The sequence below is a fragment of the Pseudopipra pipra genome, chromosome 9 (genome assembly GCF_036250125.1).
Source record: "Pseudopipra pipra isolate bDixPip1 chromosome 9, bDixPip1.hap1, whole genome shotgun sequence".
In the NCBI taxonomy this organism is placed as follows: domain Eukaryota; kingdom Metazoa; phylum Chordata; class Aves; order Passeriformes; family Pipridae; genus Pseudopipra; species Pseudopipra pipra.
In genome coordinates, this window is record NC_087557.1 from 6,993,885 (window position 1) to 7,017,842 (window position 23,958).

Below are 23,958 nucleotides of genomic sequence, written 5' to 3' on the forward strand. Positions count from 1 at the left end.
TCTTGTGAAATAGCCACCGCAGCTCGGGGACCATCTGCCTGGTGCACGCACCTCTGCACCTTCCTTCCCATCCTGGAGCCGTGCTCTGCTCTCCAGTGTTTGTGCATCCCTGTGCCACTGGTGCTGTTATGTTGTACAGGGCAAGAGTCGCTCACAGTTTGATTCCCCTCATGTGCAGTTTAAACATTTCCAGCGGTTCAAGCTCCCTCCTCAGCATCTCCCTCCCTCCTCCTCTGAGACGTGGCAGCAGATGCAGCGCTGGGGCTCTGAATGAGCCTTTTGTCCGCAGAGGCTCATGTGTCCTACTGCTCAGGGCATGACTGGCATGTGGCAGAGGGAGATCCCTGGGGGTCAGCAACCCAACCCAGGGGCAGTTCTGTCATTCTGTGTTGCTACGGCCGGTCCTTGCTGGGATGAGCGGCGCAGGCTCCATGTTTGGTCTCGTTTGCTGCTCAGCAGTGGTAGGATTTACTCTGTGGCTGTGAGTAGCTGTGCAACTTGGCAGATGTAAGTGTATCCTATATTACTGGTCATGTTTCCTGTCCATAACTTAGAAGTGGAATGGAACAGCCATTCCTGAAGGATATGCTAATCAGGAAGGGCACAAGCTTGCTCGACCAAAAGCCTCCAGGGCAAGGCACCAGTGACAATTGGCAGATTTACTTTAGTCTCCATCAATCTTTAGGATTAACCTTTTGTACATAAGAAACATTGCCAGCCGCAGGAAGGTTTTGTAACGCTTTTCTCTGTGAGGGAAAGCTCTCATAGGGATTCCTTCCTGTATCAAAATGAAATCTGAATACATCACTTTGAAAAACTCCATGCCCGAGTTGGCTTCAGCCCCTCTGTGGTGAGATTTTGAGCCAATGCCTCTGCGGTAGCAGAGACCTGTGCTCTGCCTGGGGCTGGGGCAGCTCTTGACACCCCGGTGTGCCAGAGTCTCTGCACTGTGATTCCTGGTGGATGAACTATGGATGAGCCTGGTGAGAAGCGGCTCCGGCTGCACCGAGGGCTCAGGAACCACATGGGGGTGCCAGCCCTGCAGTTTCCAGCAACTTAAAAGCTTTCTTGGAGCAGCTCCAGAGATTGCTCTGGGAACAAGTCCAGGCAAGGAGAGAGCATGTCCTGTGCTGCCCTGACTTTGAAGGATCCTTGTGTGTCCTTCAATAGGGATGCTGGTTTTTGGCATGCGGTAGCAGACTCCACTGCCATGTGTTTCACTGGCTTATGTTTGTACCAGCTTGGGAGGAGGGGTTGGAAGATACCTTTAGCAACGGAAGGAAAACGCTGGTTCTTGGATAGTGCAGTGAGTGGTCCTGCCACTGACCTATCCAAGCCTGAGGCGTCACTCTCTTAAGCCGACTGCTGTCACTAAGCCTCTCCTGTACCAGCCTCTCCTGTATTCACATTCATGTGCTGTAGCTGCAGGAATTGCCTGTAGTTATTCACCCTCCTGCTCTAGAGCCTTGTAAAAATAAAACAACATTCATACAGCTGGGGTACTGTCCCATTTTCTGTGTCCCTTCTGCCCCTTGCTTCTACCTCCTTAAGAGCCCCTGAGGTTGTAGGGGACACATTCTGCTGGGAGCTGCAGTGAGGGCCAGGCAGGAACTTGGGTGCATTAGCTCCTTGTGCAGAGCCTGGAGTTTGGAAGTGCTCACCTGGAGCAGGTCAGGTCTACCACATGTGTGTCCAGGACGTAGTAAATTTTGCCACATGCATTTGGGTGTTTTCCTTCAGCCATGTGGCCCTGGCATCCCCATCTTTTCACTTGCCTTTCTTGCTAGCAGACGTGGGAGCAGGCATGTCACAGGCTCAGCTCTGATCCCTTGGAGAAGGCTGTGCTCCGTGCTCACGTGGATGGAGCGTGCTGGCCTCCAGACTCAGTACCATGCTTGCAATTTTACAGGCTTAAAAGAAGCAGGAAGCTGGTCAGGAAAGTATTTAAAAAAACAAATCAGGAATCCAAACATTCCAACAATATTTTATGCCAAAATGCTTTTGTTACAGATTTTGATTTTTTTTTTTTAAGTTAACTGTGGTATTTTGGGAGCTTTTTTTTACTTTTCATTTTGCATTTTACCAGCCTGTCAGTAGCAGCTCCCTGTGATCTCTGCTTTTTCTGCTGTAACATGAAGGCAGCGCCCTGACTGTAACAGCACTGCTGAAACAGTATGAAAAAAAAGCAAAGCATGACCAAAACTAACAATTCCGAACCTGGCATTCCTGCTGTGGGAGGAGGGCTGTAACCGGGACACTACTGGAGAGTTGTAAAGCAAAATACACGCTGAAATTGCCTTTGAAATGGAAATTTGGAGACGGTGCCAGCTCTGCTGCGGGCTCTGGCTCTCAGAGAGAGTGTTACACAAACCAGACCTTGGGAAGCTGGAAAGGCTTTTTTGGATGGTCGGCTTGCATCATGGTGGAGCTGCCTCCCACTGCCGTGGGAGGAGAGGGCACTTACCTGCTTACACAGGGATGTGGGCCTGAGCACTGGCATGGGAGTTGTGCCAGCCTGGGGGATTTCTGGGAAGAGCGCGAATAAAAGCTTTTGACTGGCTGGGGGAAGCAGGGGTTTGACACAGTTACAGAAACTGGACCCTGCATCTTTTCTGGTTTTCTTAATCCATCAAGAGGGCACAGGCTTAAAAACACCATTAACCCAAATAAGCTTTGGCAGCAGCTTTAGAGAAAGAAAGGAGAGAGAGATCGCTGCAGAAAGGCAAGTCGAGGCATGACAGTCCTCTCTAGCTGGCGAGGGTTTGTTTGGGGTTTTTCCTGTAAATGTACTTTTTAGTCAGTGTTTTTCTAGGTGAGCCTGCAAGAGCCAACAGTGATGGGATCTACTGTGATGCCCATCTTCAGGATATAAACATGTCTTGGGCATGTGTCCTGAGCATGTCTTTACTGCCCCCCCTGAGGGAGGAGGCTGGCATGGCCCATGTCCTCATGTTCCTGTTGCCCTCTCTTCCCTTCCTGGGGGCTGACAGAAGGGTTTTGCCCTGCTTGGCCACCTTTGAAACCTGGTGAAAGACTCAGTCTCTGATGATCGCATTTTATGCATGCAGGGGGAGGAAAGCTGCCACAAGAAAAGGCACACAGTAAATTCAGATGGGCTGGGGGCTTGTCTCCACCTCCTCTTCAGCCTGGAAGAAAGTCAGGCAAGGTCAGGGTTGAAGCACACTTGATTCCTGCCCTGGGCTTTGCAAGTTCATTCACCACATTCCTGGAGCGAGTATGAATAACATAAATTCAGCATCTTTCTGCAGACAGCTTCCTCCCTTCCTGCCTGCAAGGGGACTCTCCACCTGGATCCAGTGCTCCGTGGGATGCTGGCAGCGTCACAGCGAGCAGATTTACAGGTCCTTCCTGGAGGGTTCCAGCCAAGTCGTGCTGGTTCAGAGATTTTCCATCTGAGCAGGAGCGAGTTTGTTCCCCCTGCCTGTGTCTTGGCTGCCCCCGGGCAGGACACGCGAGAGAGGAGCGTGTGGAGCGTGCGGACAAGGAGCCGAGCTGGGGGGGTTTGCTCGCTCCTTTTCCTGCATCCCAGGAAGATGCCCATATTGTTTGGTGAGCGCTGGGGGCAAATGCATCCTAATGGGCGGGTCTTCCCCCTTGTGATGCTGAAGAAGAAGATGGTGCCATGGAGACATCACAGCACTTGTGAGGTGCTGGATTATGTGTCCAGCCCCATCCCTACCCCAGGAGCTCGCCGAGAGCTGTGTCCTGTAGGTGGTGTGCACATGGGCCACAGACAGTGAAAGCTGGGCAGCCACTTTCCACACTTTTCCTTCTGCTGTGCCAGCCCTCGGAGCTGTGTTGCACCGTGGCTGGCCTGACCTCTGGCCACAGCATGTCCAGCAGGGGCTGTGGGACTGGGAGGGCTTAATGACAAACTGCCCTGAGCTGAACTTTGCCACCGAGGCCTGGCTCTGAGCACAACCTGTTCCCTGGGGCAGCATTTTCTTCACGTGGAAAAACTGAGGAGGAGCCAGCAGTGCCAGCCACCCCTACACCTGGCCACTCCCTGCACAGCCTCCCCGCTGCAGTCCCACCACGGTGCCTGGCTCTCCTGGGGGTTTGAGTGCTGGTCTCTCCAGCTGTTTTCCTGCCTTTTTTTGGTTAGAGCACTGCTCCTCAGGCACTGCGATACTGCCTCACAGAGGCATTGTGCCTGCTCTGTGGAGGTTCACGTGCTCCACGTGAAGTATCTACATGCTTGGCATCTGCATGCAGCCTGCTGGGATGCTCACTGGCCCTGGTTGGGCCAGCAGCCACAGCCCCTTGGGAAGGGGTCGCAGGGACAATGGGGACATCCATTCCAGGTTGCAAGGACAAGTGGGATATCTGTAAACCTGTTTATTGCAGGCGTGACAGTGCTATCGACTGCGCCTGATAACGGCAGGGACTCGGGTACCTTTTAAAGGAGAGAAGCGACAAGTGGATGGTTGGAGCTCCAGATAACGGGTGCCGGGGCCAGGCGGTGACGTGCCGGGCCCTGGTCGGTGGCATGTGCTGCCTGACAAGAGCCAGCTCCTGCCAGCCCCTCGGCACGCTCTTGCTCTGCTCCTCCATCTTCCCATCTCTTGCTAATCCTTCTTAAGCCCCTGTGCTCCCCTTCCCGAGCCGTGTGCTTATCCTGCAGATGCCCTTCGTCAGCGAGGCTGGGTACCCAGCATGTGTGGGCTGTCCCTGCTCCATCTGCAGTTCCTCCCCACCTCAGCCAGCCCTGGGCTCCTTGTGTTGGGGGGTAGGTTTCCCCTGCTGCAGGCAGGCTCCCGTGCAGCCCCAGCAGCCCCAGCTCCCATGCAGCCCCAGCTTGGGATGTAGGACAGCCAGATCCAGGCTGGCAGCCACTGCATATCCAGGAGGGCAGTGGAGAAAAAAAAGAAAGAAAGAAATGTTTTGCCAGGTTTTGTGAAAGGCTCCTTCTGTCACATCCCTGAGCAACCACAGGGAACTGCTCCCAGGCCACGAAGGGAAGCTCAAACAGTTTTTCCATGAAACTCCTGCCTAACAGCAAAGACCAAGGCAAAATGCAGGCAGAGCTGGGGCAGCCAGTGGGCAGTGTCTGTCACTTGCATGGGTAGCAGGTGGCTGCTCTGCCGTTTGTAACCAACCAGCACCTGGTTGTGGGTGTGTCTGGGGGTGCAGGAGCTTTAGGGGGTGACAGAGAGCTGCAGCGTGTCACCCTGGGGTGACCCTGTCATGGGGGACAGGGGGCTGGGCATGTGGGTGGTCTGCAGGCCATGCATGGATCACTGACCTCTGGGCACACCCAGCCAGCAGCAGGGGTTTTTGCCTTAACCTTTTTTATTGGGTACTTTTTCCCCTCAGTCTCTTCTTGCCCTGTAACAAATCCAAAGGATCCTAGGTGCCAGAAAACATGAGAGAAGAGGAATGCTGTCCAGCTCCAACTCCCCACATGAGCAGCTCTGTCTGGGTCCATGAGTTTTTGTGGTATGCATCTGAGGGAAGAAGAAAGAGCTGAGGGGCGTCAGCGCAGGGAAGGGGATAGAGGTGAGCCAAAGGAGAAGCAGCCTGAGGGGAGTTATTCCTTATTTATTCCTTACTTTCCCTTAATCTCTGTGCAAAGCTCTCTGACCTGCCCTAGGCAGAGGTCCCAGCCTCACGCCTTTTACAGGCTCCCAGTGGAGCTACAGACACTGGCTTTAGGATGTGGGCTTGCTTCAGTCTCAGTCCCATCTGGAAAGGATGTTGTAGGGATGTGGCTCCTGCTCCACTCTGTGCAGCACCCCTGAGGGAAGGGGCTGGGTTAGAAGCCCCCACTTTATGGGGGAGGGGGATGCTGGGCTGCCAGCTGCTCAGTGGAGGAAAGCCCCCTCACGCCCCCGATGTGGGTAATTGAGGGCACAGCCAGATCAGCAGAGCTCCAACATCAGTGCCCTGCGGAGTGATGTGTCTGGGCCAGGGAGCCAGCTGGCCATGGCAGCTCAGGAAATCCTGAGGCTGCCCAGGGCCGGTGCCATTGGAGGAAAATGGGTCACCTACGTCCATGGGGGTGAGGGCCGGGGGGATGGTCCCCTCGGCCAGGACACCCCCGGGCACTGCTGCACGCCAGAAACCTCCCAGGGCTGCTGAAAGGCAGCTTTGTCACCCGCTGCCAGGGAAACTCCAGCTCAGCCCTTGGGCAGGGATGAGGGCCCATAAATGTCTGATGTAGAATGCATCCTTTGGTGAAAATTACTCCCCAGCCTGTACCCTGTCTGGGGAGAGGCACAACGAGGTCAGGGGTGTCCCTCATGTCACTACACCGCTGCCCACATCCTGCATCCCCCTGGCAGCAGGCTGTCCTGTGCCTGGCACTGGGTGTCCTGTCCCCGGAGAAGCTGGGCTGTCCCTGCTTGCTCAGTTAGTGCCACCAAAGTCACCTGTCCCCGAGACAGCCTTGCCCTCAGTGCAGGAGCATGCCGAGCCTAAATCAGGGCAGATTAAGACACGACCAGCTAAAGCCACTTTGCTCCTGAACGAGCATATCCGCTTGGGATTTAGCGCATTTGCAGACAGGGATTCACACCTTTAGGTGATTTGTCTTAATTCCCCCCAGCTTCTGTGTGTGAAAAGCCCTTGGCCGGTGAGAGCTGGGCTGGGTGCTCGTTCTGCAGCATGGCAGAGCCCAGGCTTTCTCCTGTGGCCGGCCCACACGTGCTATTGGGTGGATGCAGCCTCCTTCCTCCTCCTCCTGCCCCCCAGCCCCCACGGCTGGGAAATCAGCTGAAATTTTCTATGGATCTGGAGAATTTAGACAGCAGACCCTTTTCAGAATGTCCCTCACAGTGCAGGAGAGGAGCTGTTGCAGGCACAGGGATGCTACCGGTGCTGTGTTGGCACCTGTCTGCTGCCATGGGCTGCTTTAGGGCTGCAGATACACTGGGTAGCACAGAGGGACCCACTAGAGCGCCGTGGGGCTGTGCTGAAAGGGGCAGCTGGTCCCCCAGAAATCGACAGCTCCAAAAAAAACCCAGCTCTTGTCCTACCCTGGTGGCTGCTGGCCTGGGCTGGGACATGTTGGCTCCGTTGTGGGACACACAGAGCTCAGCTGCCCCTCCCAGGGGCTGTGAGGGGCTGGGGCGCCCCGGAGGCACCTCTACCACCTGCCCTTGTGCAAGGACCCCGCAGGCCACAAAGCCACACATTGTTGTGACAGCAGCTGGGCGAGGAGTGACAGGGATGCCTGGGCTTTTCAACCCAGCAGGATGCATGAGCGATGGAGAAACCCACTATCAAGCATCCCTGTCCCGTCACCCCCATGCAACTCGCCGGCAGGGTTACCCTGTCCCATCCCGGAGCCTCAGATTCCCTTCCCAAGCCCGTCGTTGCGCCGGGGGCCAGGCAGGCGCTTGGCAGCTGCACCAGCTGCCGGCAGAGAAAGGAGGAATTCTATGACAATGGCGGCGGAGCAGAGCCAGGCTGCCGGCTGATGAATAATACAAGAGCTCTGCTTGCGGAGTGGCAGATGTCCTGTTTACCAACACCCGGCCACAGCCTGGGGGATGATGGTGCAGGGATGCAGCCCCCAGAGCACCCCAGTCAGAGGCCCTGCTGCCCCGCTCACCTTCTCGGGACACCCCCTCCCCTGCGCCCCCCACAGCCCTCCCCGTGGGGCAGGATCTGGCCGGGCGGGCACAGCGGGGCTCCCCCCGGTGCAGGGGTTCTGCATCCCACCATGGGTCTGTCCTGCCTCGCCACGGCTTCACGGATCCCTGAGCATCCCTTTGCAGCCGGAGGGCTTTTTGAGATGGGAGTTTCCATGGCAACGGAGCGGGATGGCGCCAGGAGCCGGGGGGCGCGGGCGCTGTAGCCGGACAGCCGAGCGGGGCTGGGGCGGGTCCGGGCTGCGGGGTCCCGCGGGGGCGGTGGGAGATGCCCGAGCCCCTCCGCGGGGGATAGCCCGGGGCCGGCACCGTCCGCTCATGCCCCGGGGGCGGCTGCTGGCCGGGGGCAGCCGGGGGGGCTCTCGGCCGGTGCCTTCGGGGCCGCTAAAAACCCATAAGTCGCGTCGCTTAATTGCAACTTGTTTATCATTTTTTTTTTTTTTCCCGGGCAAGGGCAGTCGGGAACACGCGCGTGCCGACTTTGGACTTTGCGGGTGGGGGACAGGACAGCGGGGGTTCTTTTCGCCCGCTAGGACCGGGCACCTGCTGCGCTGGGCCCGCAGCCGGCCGGGCCGAGCCGAGCCGAGCCGTGCCGGGCCGCACCGCGCCATCCGGAGCGCGTCCGTGCCGGGCCGGGCCGGCGCTTTCGGGCGGCCCCGCCCCAGCTCCCCCCGGGCGGCGGCGGCGGCGGGGCCGGTGGGCGGGGGCCGGGCGGAGCGGGGCGCACGGCGCGGCACATCACAGCACGGCTCGGCACCGCGCGGCTCGGCTCGGCTCCGCTCTCCCGACATGGCATCCAAGTGCCCCAAGTGCGACAAGACCGTGTACTTCGGTGAGCGCATCTCCGGGGCCCGGCCCCTCATCCCCTTCCCCGCGCCCAAACGCATCGCCGGGACCTCAGCCCGGTTCCCCTGCCCAGAGCCGGCGCTCATCCCTGCCTTCCCCTTTCTCGGCTCCCGGTGCATCCCCGCCTCCTCTTCTCTTTTCCCCCCTGGGATGTGTCCCCACACCCGCCCTCCCCATGGCCGGCGCATCTCCCGGTTCCCTCTCCGGACGCACCCGGAGACCTGCCCAGCAGGAGCTGCTTCTCCCCCGGAGCCCCCCGGCAGCGGCCGCGAACCCTCTGCTCTGCCCCTCCGGCCCCCCGGACCCTCATCCCCGGGCTGTGCCTGGGGGTGCTGCTGGCTGGCCCTGGGACAGGGGACCCCGGGCACCCTCCCGTGCTCCCTGGTTCGGACACGTGCCCGCAGTCTGAAGTGCTGAGAATGGGGTGGCTCATGTCCCCAGGTACCTACTGGCTTGGGTCAGGGGAACCCAGCCCACCCGACACGGCCGGGGTGCTGGGCAGGGGGAGCCCATGATCCAAGGGTCTCTTAGGGAGGAGAAGCCGGCGGTAGCAGGTGCAAACAAAACCTTCTCCCAGCCAGTTTCTTTGATTCCCTGCAAGCCTGCCCCCAGGTGTGCCATTCACCCCTCCCTGTCTGGCCTCGCAGCCAGCCCTCAGCGGGTTGTTCCCATCTGGCGAGCTAATTAAGGGTTTTGGGGTTTGTACGGGACTTGTTCAAAGGCAGCGCCTGGGCTCAGAGGTCCATCTTGACACGCCCGTGGCTGGGTTAGGGCAGCAGCGAGTCCCTGCAGGTCTCCGAGGGCCCTGTTTGGGGTTGAGGCTGGTCAGGATCTCTGGGAACCGGGGCTGGGATGTGTCCCGTCGGGCACCCCGGGCTGAGCGCCGCCGCCCGGCTTGGAGAAAGCCGGGAGTGGGTGGGTGGAGGTGGGAGCAGGGGCTGGCCCTTTGTGCCTCCCTGACGCTCCCCATGGAGCTGCCCCAGCCTGCTTCCCCCTGAGCGGCAGTGCCCGGCCGGGAGCTTCCCGGGGAGTGACCTGACCCCTCTGGGTGAGCACCCTCGAGGTGGGCACCCATGGGACTGTACTGCAGGCTCAGGATGGATCCAGCACTCCAGCCCAAGTTGCCTCCTGGGACCTGCTGGCCACGGAGTCCAGCCGGCCTGGCACTGCCTCCCTGCCCCCCTCCCTGCCCATCTCCCCGCTGTGCTCTGGGGTCCAGCCCCTGTTGCCTCAGTGCGTTTGTTTGGTGAAGAAATGCCAAAAGATCCTGATGGTGCCTGAGCATTGGAGGCACTGGTGCTTTCATTCCTTTCCGGCCATCTCCAAGTAAACACAGGGAAATAGGAATTTGCTGTCTTCCTCCTTTAAATAAACCTATTTGTGTGGGGGTGGGAAGGGCTCGGCCCCTTGGATGTCTTTCTTTGTGTGAATCTTTTCCCTTTTAAGCAGAAAATAGTGCCCGCCCAGCCAGCTGGGCACTGACCCCGGGTCAGAGTTGCTCCTCTCTCTCCAGGGATGAGCCTGCCCTTCGTGGGGGGTTGGGGCTGGGCTCTGGGACCCCCCCGCCTTGCCTGCGGAGGTCGGGCTGTGCCAGGAGGTGAAGCAGCAGCCCCCAGCAGTGCCCGTGCTCTTTCTCTCTCCCCGTGCCGGGGGCCTTGTGGGTCTCCTGAGGGGGTGGAACAGGGCTGTACCCCATGTCCCCAGCTGCGTGCCGGCTCTCTCTCCCCAGAAGGGTTTCTGTAGGTGCTGTAGGTTTCTGTAGGTCTCTGCTGCTTCGGGGCTCCCTGTTCCTGCCCTGCAAGGGGTGGACACCTTGCCCTACAGGCAGGGAGGAGGCAGGTGCCTGGCAGCAGAGGAGTGGCAGCCCCTACCCCACACCTTCCCCCAGGAACTGTCACCCCTGCTGCCCCTAAGAGAGACTGGGGCGGGTGAGTTGAAACGGGAGCAAGCCAAAAACTTCTCTGTGCTTGGAGCTGAGATAGGCTGGAGCATGTCCCTGTTGATGCCTTGAGCTTTTCCTTGAGGAACCGCCCAGGCTCTGGCAGAGCAAACCTAGGTCCGTTTATTCAATGCATAAAAGCTAGATGCAAACTCTGAGCCGTCTTTCCGGGACGCGGCCCCTGGGCTTTCCTCCTGATGGACCGCGTGGTTTGGTGGGAAGGTGATGGCAGCTCTGTGTCCAGGGTTTGATATCACTTGTGAATTCCTCGGCTCGCCCGAAGCTTAACGGGGAGGTGATTCATAAAGCCCTGCTTGTTCGGGAGTCTCCTCGCCTGTGCTGAATGAACGCTGGCAGCTCGTAACTTCTCGAATGCCTGGGATTGCAGCCGTGGGTCATGTGTGAGAAATGCCACCGTGTCCTATTCCCAGCCCCGTGCAGTGCCAGAGAGGCTGCCCAACGCCAGCAGTCGTGGGTACCTATGGAAAACTCATTTCCAGCATGCCTGTTGCTTCATGCTCCCTGGAAAAATCCAGCGGGCTCCTCCCTGTGCAGTCAGGAGGATGTGGGCGTTTCCTGAGCTACAGAATGAGCTTTTTTTCTTTAAAAAGCACAGGGAAATATAAAAATAGTTTTCTGGCTTTTTTTCCTTTTTTTTTTTTTTTTAAGCAAGCTGAGGTCTGTGACATTGTTTCCAGGAACGGCCAGGGCTAACTTTCCCGCTTTGGGGAGGTTGGCGGGATGAAGTGAATGTTTAACTGGAGGAGCAGCACTGCTGGCAGCTGCGGGATCAGCTCCCATCACGCTGGCAGGTGGCAGCAGCCTGGGATTGGGTTTAGGTTATCACTTCTGGCAGGAAGCTCCGGAGGGACTGGAGTCTCCTGCAGCCACATTTCCCTGGCTCCCTTTTGCATTGCTAGCCTTAAATGAGTTTTGCAGGGTCACCGGGAGCCCTGGCCAAGCCTTTCCGCCTCCTGTCCTTTCTTCCAGTGAACTGCGGGGGATTGCAGCAGCAGGGGGTTTCCTATTTTCCCATCCCAAGCACAAGGCGGGGAAAAGCCCTTGGGATGTGGCAAGCACACGTGCAGCGGGGTCCAGCAGTGGGCGGCTTTTGGGGAGCTTGCTGCACGTGCTGGGGAGTGTGAGGGCTGGTGGGAGGCTGGCTGCACTATTTGTTTGGAAAGGGGCATCCTAAAAGCAAATGGGAGTCACTCAGTAGCCCTCCAGGCTTGTCCCAGCTGTGCCTGCAGCCGTAGATTGGGTTGCTGGTGGAGTGCCAGAGAGGGACTAAGGACATGGACACATCCAGCTGGGAAGCAAGGAGGGTCCAAGCCCAGCATGCTTCAAGGGGCCTGCAGCAGATGCCTGACCCTGTGGTCACGCTTGGAGTGCAGCAGGACACGGAGTGCCATGAGGGTAGGGTGCTCTCCCTGCAGAGCACTGCATTGGCAGGTCAGCCCAGTGAAATTCAAGCTGCAGAAGCTGCTCTGCAATTAATAAGTAACCGCTGTCCTTGGCTCCAGGCACTGGCTGTTGGGAGACGGTGGGGCAGGAGAGGCAGGAGGGCTTGATTTCCTTTACAGCTGTCCCTAACAAAGGAAGTGGCTCTTCAAGTGCAGCCGGTGTAGCCATTGGCATGGCCCTGGCTCACCAGCACGGAGCTGGCTGGGCTCCTTGGAGAACCCTCTGCTCCCATGTCTCGGGGTGGCTGCTCTTGGAACAAATGTGGACCTTGCAAAGTGGTAACTAAGGATGCTCCAGTTCCCTGCTCCCTGTGCAGGGCCCTGCTGGGGGGAGGGATGCCTCTGTGGGAAGCTGAAGAACAGGCTGATTAGCGTGAGCTTTTCCCTCAGGAAAATAGCACGAGCTGTAGAAAATGATCTGTGAGAGGGTGGAATGGGATGGTGTGAGTTCTGGATCCCCTCACTCATGTGCTGTGCTTTGCTGGAGCTGCTGGGGCTCCTGCACAGTGTGGTGCTGGCATCGCCAGCTGTTGGGAGCAGTGCTGCTCCCGGTGCCATGGGTGCTGGAGGCTTGGGGCTAGCAGGCTGTTCTCTGCAAGCCTGGCTAGTCCTGAGTGACCACCATTTGTTGTCTGGATTATGAAGTCCTGCACCCATATCTCAACTCCTAGACAGGCAGAGATCTTTGTGTTCCTATCCTGCTTCCCTGTCCCTGGCAGGAGCACAGGGATGGGGAGAGGCGAGGTGATGGGACTGGAAAGGAAAGGCAAGGAAAGGCGGAGCAGGAACGCCTAAGCAAGAAGTAATGGAAAATCTGTCACTGCAATGTTGCAATCGAGTGCAGAGCCTGGAGCGTGTGTCATGGTGCCGTTTTTGGCTATGGTGTGATGGTGGTGCCCATTGCTCCTGCCAAAGGTCCTGAAGCAACCAGGGAGGTGATGGTAGGGGATAGATCCTTGCATGTGGATAGAGGAGAACCTTCCCACCAGCTTGATGTGCACTTGCTGGTGGGGAGCACCAGTGCTGCAGGTGCTCCTTTCTGAGCATCCTCTCCCCCTGCTGTCTCTGTTGCCCACAGTCCAGGGTCAAGCCTTGTTTGGAGTTGGGGGGGGACCAGCAGGGTGGGGAGGTGAGTAGTCATGGGGCTGGAGTGGCACTTTGACAGGCTTAGCTGCTCCAGCATGTCCCAGAATCCTACTCTTGCCAAATGGGCCAGGAAGCTGTTTCATCCCCCTGGCACTGCTTTCCAGAGATGGCATCTCACTGTGCAGAGGGAATACAGTGCTCTGGACCAGCAACTACCCAGGGAGTGGTTTGCTTGTGTGCCTGTGTGTGCCCCCCTCTCACTGGTCACTCTGCCCCCCGGCCATGTGGTGGGCAAGGGAAGCACCGCTGGCTGTCAGGCTCCTGCTGCTGGCCGGGGTCCTGCCTCCCATGCCTCCCATGTGGGGCCGCTGTGCAGCTGGAAAGCAGCTGATTTTTTAGGCTCAGACCTGGCTGAACCCAATGCCTGGCTGGAAACACTGCTGGTCCTCTCCCAGCACAAACACATACACAGTTGAGCTGCCTGACCTCAAATGCATTCCATGCAGATGCTGCTTGATGAAGCCCTGTGGAAAATGGAGAGGGACTTGCTGGAGGCTGCCCTGGTCCTGTGAACCAGAGCAGGAGGTTGGAGGCTCACAGCCAGAAAAGTGCCTGCAGTAGGTGAGGTTCTGTCAGAGGAGAGGCAGGAAGCAGTGGGGTGGACAGGAGCCATGCTGTGCATTAGGGCTGCACCTGGAAATCAAACAACTCTCCCTTGCACCCAAGTGACTCAGCTACATGGGGGCTTGGGTCCTGGGGAAGATCTTGTCTCTCCAATTGGCTGGAAGCGGGAGCCTCTGCCTGGGATATTCCTTGTTCCCCCCTGGGCTGTGCTCTGTGGTGAGGCTGTACTGAGCTGGCTTTGTTGTGCACTTGGAGGGAGCCCAGCAAGTTAGTGGCTGGGGCTGGAGGGCTGCCTTGCCTTGCCTTGCCTTGCCTTGCTGCAGGGAAGCTAAATATATATGTCTTGGCCACAAAATCACGGTGCGGTGTAACCGTCAGCACCAGCTGTGGGATGGGGGAGAGGAGCTGCCTGGCCATGCCTGAGGAGGGCAGGGGTGGGGACAGGGTGAGGGACATGGGAAAGCAGTGCAGACCCCTGGCAGGGCAGCATGGCTGGGATATGGCCCGGCATGGCAGGAAATCCTTAAGCTGTCCCTCTGCGTTTTTCCTCTCCCGGCCACTTTGCGAGGAACAGGGGAGGGGACGAGGCTGCTGGCTGCCCTGGTTCTCGGCTTTGTTTTCATTTACCCGGCTCCTTTCCCTGCACTTTTCTCTTTTATTCATTCCTTTGTGTTCCCAAGCAACTGCCTTGAAACGCTTCTGCTGTCGGTCTGACAGCATCCCTCTCCTCCAGGGATGCCCGTCGCTGGATCCCTGTGAGGATTTGGCATCCTTATTGTGAGACTGGGCTTTGTCAGCCCTTCCCTCTGCCTTTCCAGGGCTGTGGTGGGATGGATGGGGCACAGCCCAGCCCTTTGCAGAGATGCAGCTGCAGCTATGGTTGCTTTTGCTGAATAAGCCTCCGGCTGGGAGCAGTGCTGACGTCAGGCTGTGGAAATACCTGTGCAAGGGCCTGGAGCTGGCTCGGCAGGGCCGGCGGCGCAGAAACTGGAAGGAGGGATGCTCCCTTCCCATCCCGAGAAGATGCGCTCACCTCTGGCCAGCGCCAGCTGCCTTGTCTGGGCAAGGCAGATAATTACGGGATGAGCCGCGTTGTCTCTGGGGTGGGGCTGCCGCGGAGCTGTGGGAACAGTCTGCCTTGACAGTCCCCTCGGCTGCTTTCTCGCTCCTGGCCTCTGATTTTACCCATCTCTGGTGCTGTCCCTTGTCAGTGTGGGCTGCACCCCCCGCGGAGCAAATCCTCCTCACAGCTACATCCTGCAGCCGGGCACGTACCCGGCCCTGCCTCCACCTCTCCGCGGGGCATTTCTCTTGGGGAGAGGTTTATTATGGATGGGCACCCAGTGCCCACCCTCGGCGAGGTGGGTAACCCAGGGCTGGCAAACCCCGAGTCACACACGTGTGGCAGAGGTGAAATTCCTGCAGCCAAGTACCCTTAACTCTGCCCTTCCGGAGGGTGCTGCACAGCTGGTTTAAATTCAGCTGGCTTGAGTGCAGCATCTCGCCATGGGCTGAGTGTGCAAGTGCGGGATCCAGCAAGCAGAGCAGGATGAGCGTGCACTCTGTGTGTTGCTGGGAGGACGGGGGCATGGCATTCAGTGGCAGAGGCTGGGTGTGGTGCGACATCTGCACCGGAGCCCGGTGCCATCCCACGCTCCCTGCGCAGAGCTGGATGCAGCCCGGGCACTGCTTATCCTCAGGCTGCTTTTGCAGTGCCGATGGTGGGGTGCGGAGCGGGGCTCCCCCCAGCAGCAGGAGGATGTGGCCAGAGACTTTTCCTCTGGAGCTGATGCAATGGTGGAGCAGATGTGGCCGGGTGACAGGAAATCTGGGCGCTGGTTCTTTCCCTCCGCAGTGATTTATGGGATGCCGTGGCCGCGGGCGGGACGCCGCTGCCCTGGAAATGGGCTGGGGTGGCTCCAAGCTGCTTCCTCTGCTCGGCTCGAACAATGCCTCCTGGAAAGCCATCCCGGCTGTGCCGGTCCCGCACGCGTCCCCCGGGAGTCCTTGTTTGCAACCTTGTTTGTTGACCATCCTCTGCGTGGCGTTTCCATCCGGAGGCAAGGGGCAGCCCCCGTGGTTCCCGGGCTGTCCTTGTGCCCCGGGAGCAGGATGGGGCACTGAGCCACCTCCTCCCTCCTGCCCCATCTCCAGCCAGGGACTGTGGGTGCCAGTGCGATCCCTCTTACCCTGCGCGGCCCCGGGATGCCCTGGCGGGGAGTGCATCCCTTAGGGGGGAGCAGGGATTTACAGCTGCTAAAACATTATGGAGGGGGGACGTTGGAGGAGCACCTCCTATCGCGGGAGCAGGAAGGAGCTGGCGTGGGCCGTGACCGGCTGTAATTGCAATGACCTCTGGAAAACATCCGACCGGAGCTTCCTCCTTGCTTTGTACCCAGGGCCATGAAGGCGCTGGGTCGCGGTGGCGGGGGGAGCTGGGGGTGACGCAGCCGCAGCGCAGCCTGGCCTGGCTGTGCATCCACTCTGACAAAGCCGAGTGGTTCTTTGGCCCCGAGCCCCTGGCTCAGCTTTCAGCCCATCACGCTCTGTTTCCCTCCCCGGTCACCCTGGGGAGGGACCTGATCCTGCCAGGGAGGATGCAGGGCTCCTGCAATAGCCCCACGGCAGCAGCACGCTGGGACCTCTGTGTCCCCCTTGCTTTTGGGGAGTACTTGTAGCCTGGGGGTGGTCCTCCGCTCCCAGAGACAGATAAGGGCTACAGAGGAAAGGAAGGGCCCCTTCCTCATGTGCTGCCTGCTGTGAGGGGCTGGGAGATATGAACCCTCCTGAGTCCCTGGGCTTGGGGCCAGCAGGAATTTGCCCTGGCAGCTTTTGGCAGGCAGGCACAGACCCTGGCTGTCGTGGGGCATCCCTTCACCCTGCTGTGTGCTCCCACCTGGGTTTGATCCAACAGCCTGGACCCATCTGTGGCATCTGGAGGGTGGGTCTGGAGCTTCTTCCCGCTGATACCAGTCCCCCAAGTCCATCTTTGACGTGCTTGCTTGGGGATACTCTCAGGGGTCTCCCTTGCACCCTGGTGCAATGACTCTGGCTCTGCCCCCTAGTGCTGCCCTCCCCTGCTACTGGCCACCCTGCTGTGTGCTGGAATTGAATTTTTGGGTGGTGATGGCATTGTTTCGGCTTATCTTGGCCCTGTGGCGTGCCCTGGACACAGCTGTTTGCCTTGGGAGGAGGGTGGCTCTGGAAGCCAGGACCTGCCCTCAAGGAGCTCTTGACCCCCATCCTGACCTGATGCAAACAGGTGACATTTGCTGAGGTCCTTAGAGGGGAAACCCGACATCCCAGAGGAGGTCTTCTTGTAGAGTGGGGCTGGCTCTGATTGCGCTTTTATTTGCTTGTTAAGTATTTTATTTGGCCCTCCTGATTTAGTTTTACGGTGGCTTTAACGGGCTCACACTGTTTGCCAGCTGTCTCTGCACATGTGCATGGGAGGGGGAGGGCAAACAGGAATTGGTGGGGGGCACAAGGCAGCCCTCGACCCCCCAGGTGCTGAGAGGGAGAAGGGATGGTGCAAGGCTGGGGATGCAAGGAGCACTGGCAGCCTGTGCTGCCTCCCAGGGTGCGTCTGAAGACGTACAGCTTGGGGCCAGCCAGAGGGATTGTGTTCCTTATAACCAGTCTCAAAGCATTCGCCCTCCCTGAATTTGCCCACTGATACTTTGAAACTGTGTTCAGTGCCAGCAGAGAGTTGCTCCGCAGGTTCCTGGCCATGCATGGATGGTGTCTACGCACCCATCTGCACGTTGTGCCTGTTCCCGGGTGGGAAGTGAGGGGGGAACACCCACATGCCCAAGGGACAGGTGTTTTCCAGGGCCAAACGTCCATCCGGGGTGACAGTGGAAGCTGTCTATCATCTTGTCCTCCTGGGAGCAGCTCGGGCTGAGGGCTGGAGCTGTGGCTGAGGCTCCCTGGGCAGCCCGAGCAGCTGGAGGTGTGTGTGGGAGGCATGACTAAAACGGGCGGGGTGGGCATGGAAACGCTAAATATTTGAATGGGAGCAGAGTCATTCTGGGTAATGTGGCTGGTAAAAATAGACACAGGGAGTGGGAAGGAAAACGCTACCGTTGCTGGACTGGCTCATGGGAAAGGGTGTCTGTGGTATGACAGCTGGGTGGGTGTCCTGGCTTCAGCAGGGATAGAGTTAATTTTCTTATTAGTAGCTGGTGCAGTGCTTAGAGGGGGTCAGAGGCTGGGGGGGCTGTGTCCATGTCCCTCACGGCTGCACAGACCCTGGTCCCTGCAGTGTGGCTGATGTGTGCAGTGTGCTGATGATCAGCCCCTGTCAAGCACAGCACCCCTCACTTGCAGCCCCCTGAGGTGCCTGGAGCCTGACTTCCCCAGGGGCTTTAGCAGGTGCTGGATGGCAGCTTACCCCTCGCTCGTGTTCCCTGCAGCCGAGAAGGTGTCCTCCCTGGGCAAGGACTGGCACAAGTTCTGCCTGAAGTGTGAGCGCTGCAACAAGACCCTGACCCCGGGCGGGCACGCTGAGGTAAGAGCTGCTGGGGCAGACGGGGTGGGAGCTGTTGCTCCCAATGCATGGGGACTCCCAGGAATAGGGCTGGGGCAGGTGTTTGATGCCATGTGGGTGAGCTGTCCGTGTGGCATGCAAGCCCAGGACTGCATGCTGTGGCTTCAAACGCTGCTGCTGCAACACATGGTGCTCCAGAGCTCTTGTGCACAGCCCTGGAGAAGCCACAGAGTGGTACTGGCACCACATGTAGTGTCCCAGCTGTGCCACTTGGGTGTGGACTCCCAGCAGCTGTGGCAGGGCTGGGCATACCTTGTAAGCACTGGGCAGGCTCTGTGAACTGGGCAGGCTTGTTTGAGCACTGAAGGCGTGTGGGTGCTGAGAGCCTGCGCTGACCTGTGGTTAAAAACACCAAGCACGGGGATGCCTGGGTTGTCATGGTGATGCAAGCTTGGCAGTTGTGCTCTCTGTGCCCTGGGGCTTGTGCTGGAGTGTGCTGCCACTGCCACTGCCCGGCACTTGGGAGCGTGAGGGTGCCATGCCAGCGGTGGCAGGTGCTCAGGCTTGGGAGCAACTGTGTTTTTCCTGTGTGACACCCCAGCATGACACCCAGTGCCCCGAGTTTGCGCAGCACCTGTCATGCCGCAGTGTCACCAGCTCTTTAGCAGGGTTTTAGCAGGCAGCACAGCTGGGGAGCAGGTGGTGGTAGCAACAGCTAGTGGGGGAAGTGGGGCCTGTCTTGCCAGGGAGAATGGGGCTGCATGGGTGGATCTGTGCTTCAGGCCGGGTTAAGCCCAGAATTGCTGCTTCTCCATATAAGGTTGGATTCTGCTCCCATGGGGGATGGCAGCCAAGCCCCCACCGACTGTGCCGACAGCAGATTTGGCCTTTCCCTGCTTTTTCTCCCTCCTTTTGGAGGCTAGGTTGGAAAGGTGTCACAGGGAGACCAGCTAAATGTTTACCCTCTCCTCTGGCATGGTAACACTGCAACTATACTGATATTTATGCCTTGCAATATTTTATAGCTGCCTTTGGCCAGCCCACAGCCTGCTCACTCCCCCAGCCTTGCCTCCAGCCATCCCAACCCTCGCCTTTGGCACAGCACTGCACAGGGAGGCGAGGGAAGGGACAGCACCTCTGCTCACCTACCACCCTGCCCGTTTTGGGCAAGGAGTCCTTGCCTTGCAGCAGAGGGGATGGAGGGCAGGAGCACAGGGCAGAAGCAGGGCTGAGATGCTGAGTGGAGCCGAGCAGGCAGTGGGGTGTGTTCCTGCCTGAGAACAGGCTTCTAGTGGGTTTTCTAGACAGAGCAGTGTGTATGGCAGCTCTGCTGGCCCCCTGCTCCAGCCACAAACACTCTCTCTTTTCTCTTGGACTCTGTTCCAGCTGGCCCATGAGAAATGGCTGTGGGGAGCTCCGGGGCTTATCGCCTGCCTCATGCCTTCCTGTGATAATCGCCCCAGACGATAGTGGGGCCGATAGCAGCTGGGCTGGGACCAGCGCCCATGCAGGGCCTCTGATCTCAGGCCAAGGCGAGGGGGAGGCGAAGCTCAGTGCTCTCATGGTGCTTTGTGCCCCCAGTAATGGCCTGACTGTGCACAGGATGCTGAGAGGGCGAAGTGATGCCTTGTTGGGTCCCAGTGGCACACTGCTGGGTCGGGGCTTAAAAATGCCTCTTAGTTGAGCTGCTGCAAGGTGCTGGTGCTTCAGCCCCATGGCATGGCATACACAGAACAGCCTGAGTGTTTATACTGCTGGAATCTCTGAGTGGTCAGGTGAGGCTGTCACTTCAGACCTGCAGCTGGGTGTGTTTTGGGGTGTTGGCAGGGCCATGATGGTCTCTGAACACCAGTGGGGGATGAAAGCAATCCTGTGGGAACTGTGGTCACTGCTCAGCATCCTAACACTAACCCTCTCTCCCCAGCACGATGGGAAGCCTTTCTGCCATAAGCCCTGTTATGCTACGCTCTTTGGCCCCAAAGGTACGTCCGTGCCCCCCCAGACCTGTGCAGCTGTGCTCAGGGCTGCAGGAGGGGCCAGGTCCCCTCAATCCCCACTGGCGGCCCCAAAAACACCCCAGGAGCCAGGCTAGCATGGGCTGAGCGTCAAGCCAGCAAATTGCAGTCCCAACCCTGCTGTTCCCTTGTGCAGAGGGAGAGGAGAGCTGCTGGAGAGGAAGGGAGGGAGGGAGGAAGGAAAGAAAGGAGGGAGGGATCCATCCCGACAGCTGCCTTTTTTTTTTTTTTTTTTTTTTTATATGTAGAAAACAAATTCCCATTCAGACAGAAGGTGGAGTCACTCTCCTATCCCAGATGTGGCTGGAGAAAGCCTGGGTCAGGAGAAAGCAAGGCGGGGCTGAGATGCAGCAGTGACTGAGCTGGCCCTTGGCTCAGTGAGCCTGAGGGAGGAGGGACAGGGGGCTGGGGGGAGGATGGCGATCCCGAGTGCTCCCAGGTCATGGCAGTCTCTTTCTGCCCCTGTGCAGGGGTGAACATTGGCGGCGCCGGGTCGTACATCTATGACAAGCCGCAGATCGAGGGGCAGACTGCGCCGGGACCCATCGAGCACCCGGTGAAGGTGGAGGAGAGGAAGGTGAATGCTGCACCTCCCAAGGGACCCAGCAAAGGTGAGGGGCAGGACAGGACAGGACAGGTGGCCTGGCCCTTTGCCATATGGGCAGTCAGTCCAAAGCCACCTCATTTGGCAATGGTGTGGGGTGCAGTGTTTGTGTGGGGGGACCTTCCACACCTCTGTGTCCTGGCTGAGATGTCCCATCACTTCCCATGCCCTCTTTTTTTCCAGCTTCCAGTGTCACCACCTTCACCGGGGAGCCCAACATGTGCCCTCGCTGTGGCAAGAGAGTCTACTTTGGTAAGGTGGTGAGCAGGCAATGGGTGATGCCTCGGAGTGGCACGGCCCATGGTGCTGGGGCTCTGTGCAGGACCCCTGGGGCATGCAGAGTGGCTGGAATTGGGGCTTAGGGTTGGGACTGCAGAGGGATGTGCCTGAGGAGCCTTCAGGAGTGGGTCCTCTTGAATGTACTCCTGGGTGCAGGGCTTTATCTGCATCGTATCCCCTGCTGTGACCTCCCATGTGGTAATAGCTGTCCTTGGCCACCATCTGTCACCTGCGAGGCAGCAGAGGGGTAGGAGATATGTGAGAGGCTGGGTTGCACAGGGGTCTCTTGGGATTTTGAATGTGGAGGTGACATCCCCACGGGGAATGCTCCCCCTGAACACGCTGCGAGGAGCTGGTGTGACCCTCCCTCCTTGTCCCCCTCCAGCTGAGAAGGTGACTTCACTGGGGAAGGACTGGCACCGTCCCTGCCTACGCTGCGAGCGCTGCAGCAAGACACTGACCCCGGGAGGCCATGCTGAGGTAAGGGTCCCTGGGCAGCACACACGGGGATGCCAGTGGGGTATGGCTGAGCTGAGCTGTGCCCAGCTGTCCCAGTTGGCAGCCCCTGCCTTTGCAGGAGGGCAGGGCTGTGAGGAGCAGCTCTTCAGCTCCTGGGGGAGTGCTGGGGGTGCTGGGCTGTCTGCAGGGACGAGCAGAGCAGGAGAGATGCCCAGTCAGGGGGACGTGTCCTGGGGACTGGATTTTCCCTGGCCCTGGGTGACATGCTTCTCTCTATGCCCCACAGCACGATGGACAGCCCTACTGCCACAAGCCCTGCTACGGAATCCTCTTTGGGCCAAAGGGTGAGTGCCTGGGGGCATGTGGGATGGGGAGCCAGTCCAGAGGTACTTGCCCTGCCTGGGCTGCCACTCTCGATGCTCGTGTCACCACCCAGAGGAGACATCCACGCGGGTCCTTACCTTCTTGCATCTTCCCTTGTGCAGGTGTCAACACTGGAGCTGTGGGAAGCTACATCTACGACAAAGACCCCGAGGCAAAGAACCAGCCCTAGATGGCATCCCCCCTCCTGCCTGCCTGCACGCTCTGTGCCCCCGTACTAACCTCCTGCTCACAGCCAGAGCAGACCCTCACCAGGCTGGCCACGGAGCTGTGCCCTCTCTGCTGTCTCCACAGCCCCGCCCCTGGGTTATATATCATAGTCTTTAATATAAGCTTCAGTGTTTAAAGGCAAAGATAGAAGGTATCTCTGGTGGTTCCCAATGCGCTCTGCCCTCTCCAGCCCTCCCACCAGCCCTCCCAAGCATGGGAGGCAGCAGGGCAGGTGTGGGGATGTCACCGTGTGCAGGGGACAGCAGGTGGCACCCAAGGGACTCGGGATGGGGGGAAGGTGGTGTCAGGAGGTGCTCCATGCAGTCTCGCAGCGCTCAGGAATGGGGGCTGGGGATCAGAGCGCCCAGCCCTGTTCCTCACCAGTTGCTGGGGTTGTGTGCCATCTGCAGCTCTGCCCTTCTGGCCATCCTGGGCTCCATGCCCTGGCTTCCACTCTCCCCAGGGTCCACAGCTGACCCTGTCCGCTGTTGTGTCTGGCACCTCCCTACATCCCCATCCTTGAATCCCTGTAGGTGCACCCAGGAAAGTGCCCAACCTGCTCTGCTGGCTGGTTTAGGTTGGTGCCCTCCCCAGCCTGACCCCCTTGGAGGCAGAGCCTGTGCTGGGGAGCACCTGGCAGCTGCAGCCCTGGTGGAGTGGGCTCTCCCCACCTTTGGAAGACAGAGCGCATTGGGTTGGAGGCTTGGCAGTGGGATGCCTGCCTGCTTCCTGGAGCCGGAGGTTTCTTGTTGTTTATTTATAACCAGTTGTAAATGTGCCCCTTGCTTTGGAGAATGACACGTGCCCCCATCTCACCCGTCCACCCCTGTGCACACCCCCCCTGCTGCTGCCCAGGAGGCTGGGGAGGGGCTGGTGTGGGGGACCTGCAGGGGCAGTGAGCCCTGGGTGCCAACACCCTGCTCTCTCCAAGCTCCCTGTGCTGCTGCAGGGCTGACTTTTGTTATTTGCTGACAATAAAGGTTTTGAGAGATGCGTTGTGCAGCTCAGCTCTGGGTGGAGGTGGGGGAAGCTGTGCACACCATAGAGCATCCCCCTGTGGAATGAGGACAGTGTGGAACCCTGCCACTATGATCCTATCCCATGTGGCTCCTCCTGGGGCCAGACCAAGCAGCCTTAGTGCCAGCTGAGCCTTAGCTGCCCAGGCCAGAGCTGCTCTTAAGTGCAGTGCAAGCCATGGCTGCTCCTTGGGCTGTGAGCATGATGGGCTTGTAGGAGGCTGTGCTGCCCTGGCAGCTGGGGTGGGATGGGATGAGATCTCTGGCTTTGGAGGGTGGAAGACTACTGGGAGAAAAGTTATGGAGCAGGTGACACTGTTCTCCCTAGGTTGGGCTTGCTCAGCAGGCGCAGTACCTGAGCAGGGCTGCCAGTGGGAAAGCTCAGCCTGGCAGCAGCAGGGCAGGAATACAGGGTGGGTCACTCCCCATCCCCAACCCCTGGGAGCCGCCAGGTCCCCAGCCAGATACCAGCATGGCTGCCAGGTCTGGTTTTAGACATCTAGCTATTCCCCCTAGGAGCTTGGTGTCTGGAGAGCAAGGCACAGAGACTGGGGCTGCCAAGGCAAACACCAGCTCTGGGAATCGCTGCTCTGGCTCCTCCCTTCCATCACATTCTTGCAAGAGCCCGGTTATGCTGCCTGCTGGCTGTGCCCCCCCAGGGACCTAAGCATCCCTCTGGCCCCCTTTCTGGGGAAAACGGGGACCTGGTGGTCTCTGCAATATCTTGCATCCTTGGAGTAGCCCCAGCCCTGGAGCTGCTCCACTGCCATGAAGGAGAAGGGGAAGTGGTTGCCAGCCACAGTCCCTGGCTTCTCACCTGGGCACAGCTGGGAAATGCAGTGGGCACTGCAGAACTGGGACAGCAGGGAGCCTGTGGCCGCAGCCACATTCCTGGGCTTGGGCAGAGCAGTGGGGGTGAGAGCCACCAGTG

At 59.0% G+C, this 23,958-nt stretch overlaps 1 protein-coding gene across 1 annotated transcript; it reads left to right on the forward strand.

The window, feature by feature from the left end:
- The first annotated feature begins 8,304 nt into the window (after positions 1–8,304).
- Positions 8,305–23,002, forward strand: CRIP2 (cysteine rich protein 2). Its single transcript, XM_064664377.1, has 8 exons — positions 8,305–8,448; positions 17,990–18,084; positions 19,988–20,045; positions 20,549–20,689; positions 20,866–20,934; positions 21,347–21,441; positions 21,707–21,764; positions 21,906–23,002. The coding sequence occupies exons 1-8, from the start codon at positions 8,406–8,408 to the stop codon at positions 21,971–21,973; spliced, it is 627 nt and encodes a 208-aa protein (XP_064520447.1). The 5' UTR covers positions 8,305–8,405; the 3' UTR covers positions 21,974–23,002.
- Positions 23,003–23,958: the final 956 nt, after the last annotated feature.

Coding starts and splice junctions, on each gene's coding strand:
- CRIP2 (XM_064664377.1), top strand. CDS start 8,406: ATGGCATCCAAGTGCCCCAAGTGCGACAAGACCGTGTACTTCG. Junction 18,085..19,987: donor CCCCGGGCGGGCACGCTGAG/GTAAGAGCTGCT, acceptor CTCTCTCCCCAG/CACGATGGGAAGCCTTTCTG. Junction 20,935..21,346: donor TGGCAAGAGAGTCTACTTTG/GTAAGGTGGTGA, acceptor GTCCCCCTCCAG/CTGAGAAGGTGACTTCACTG.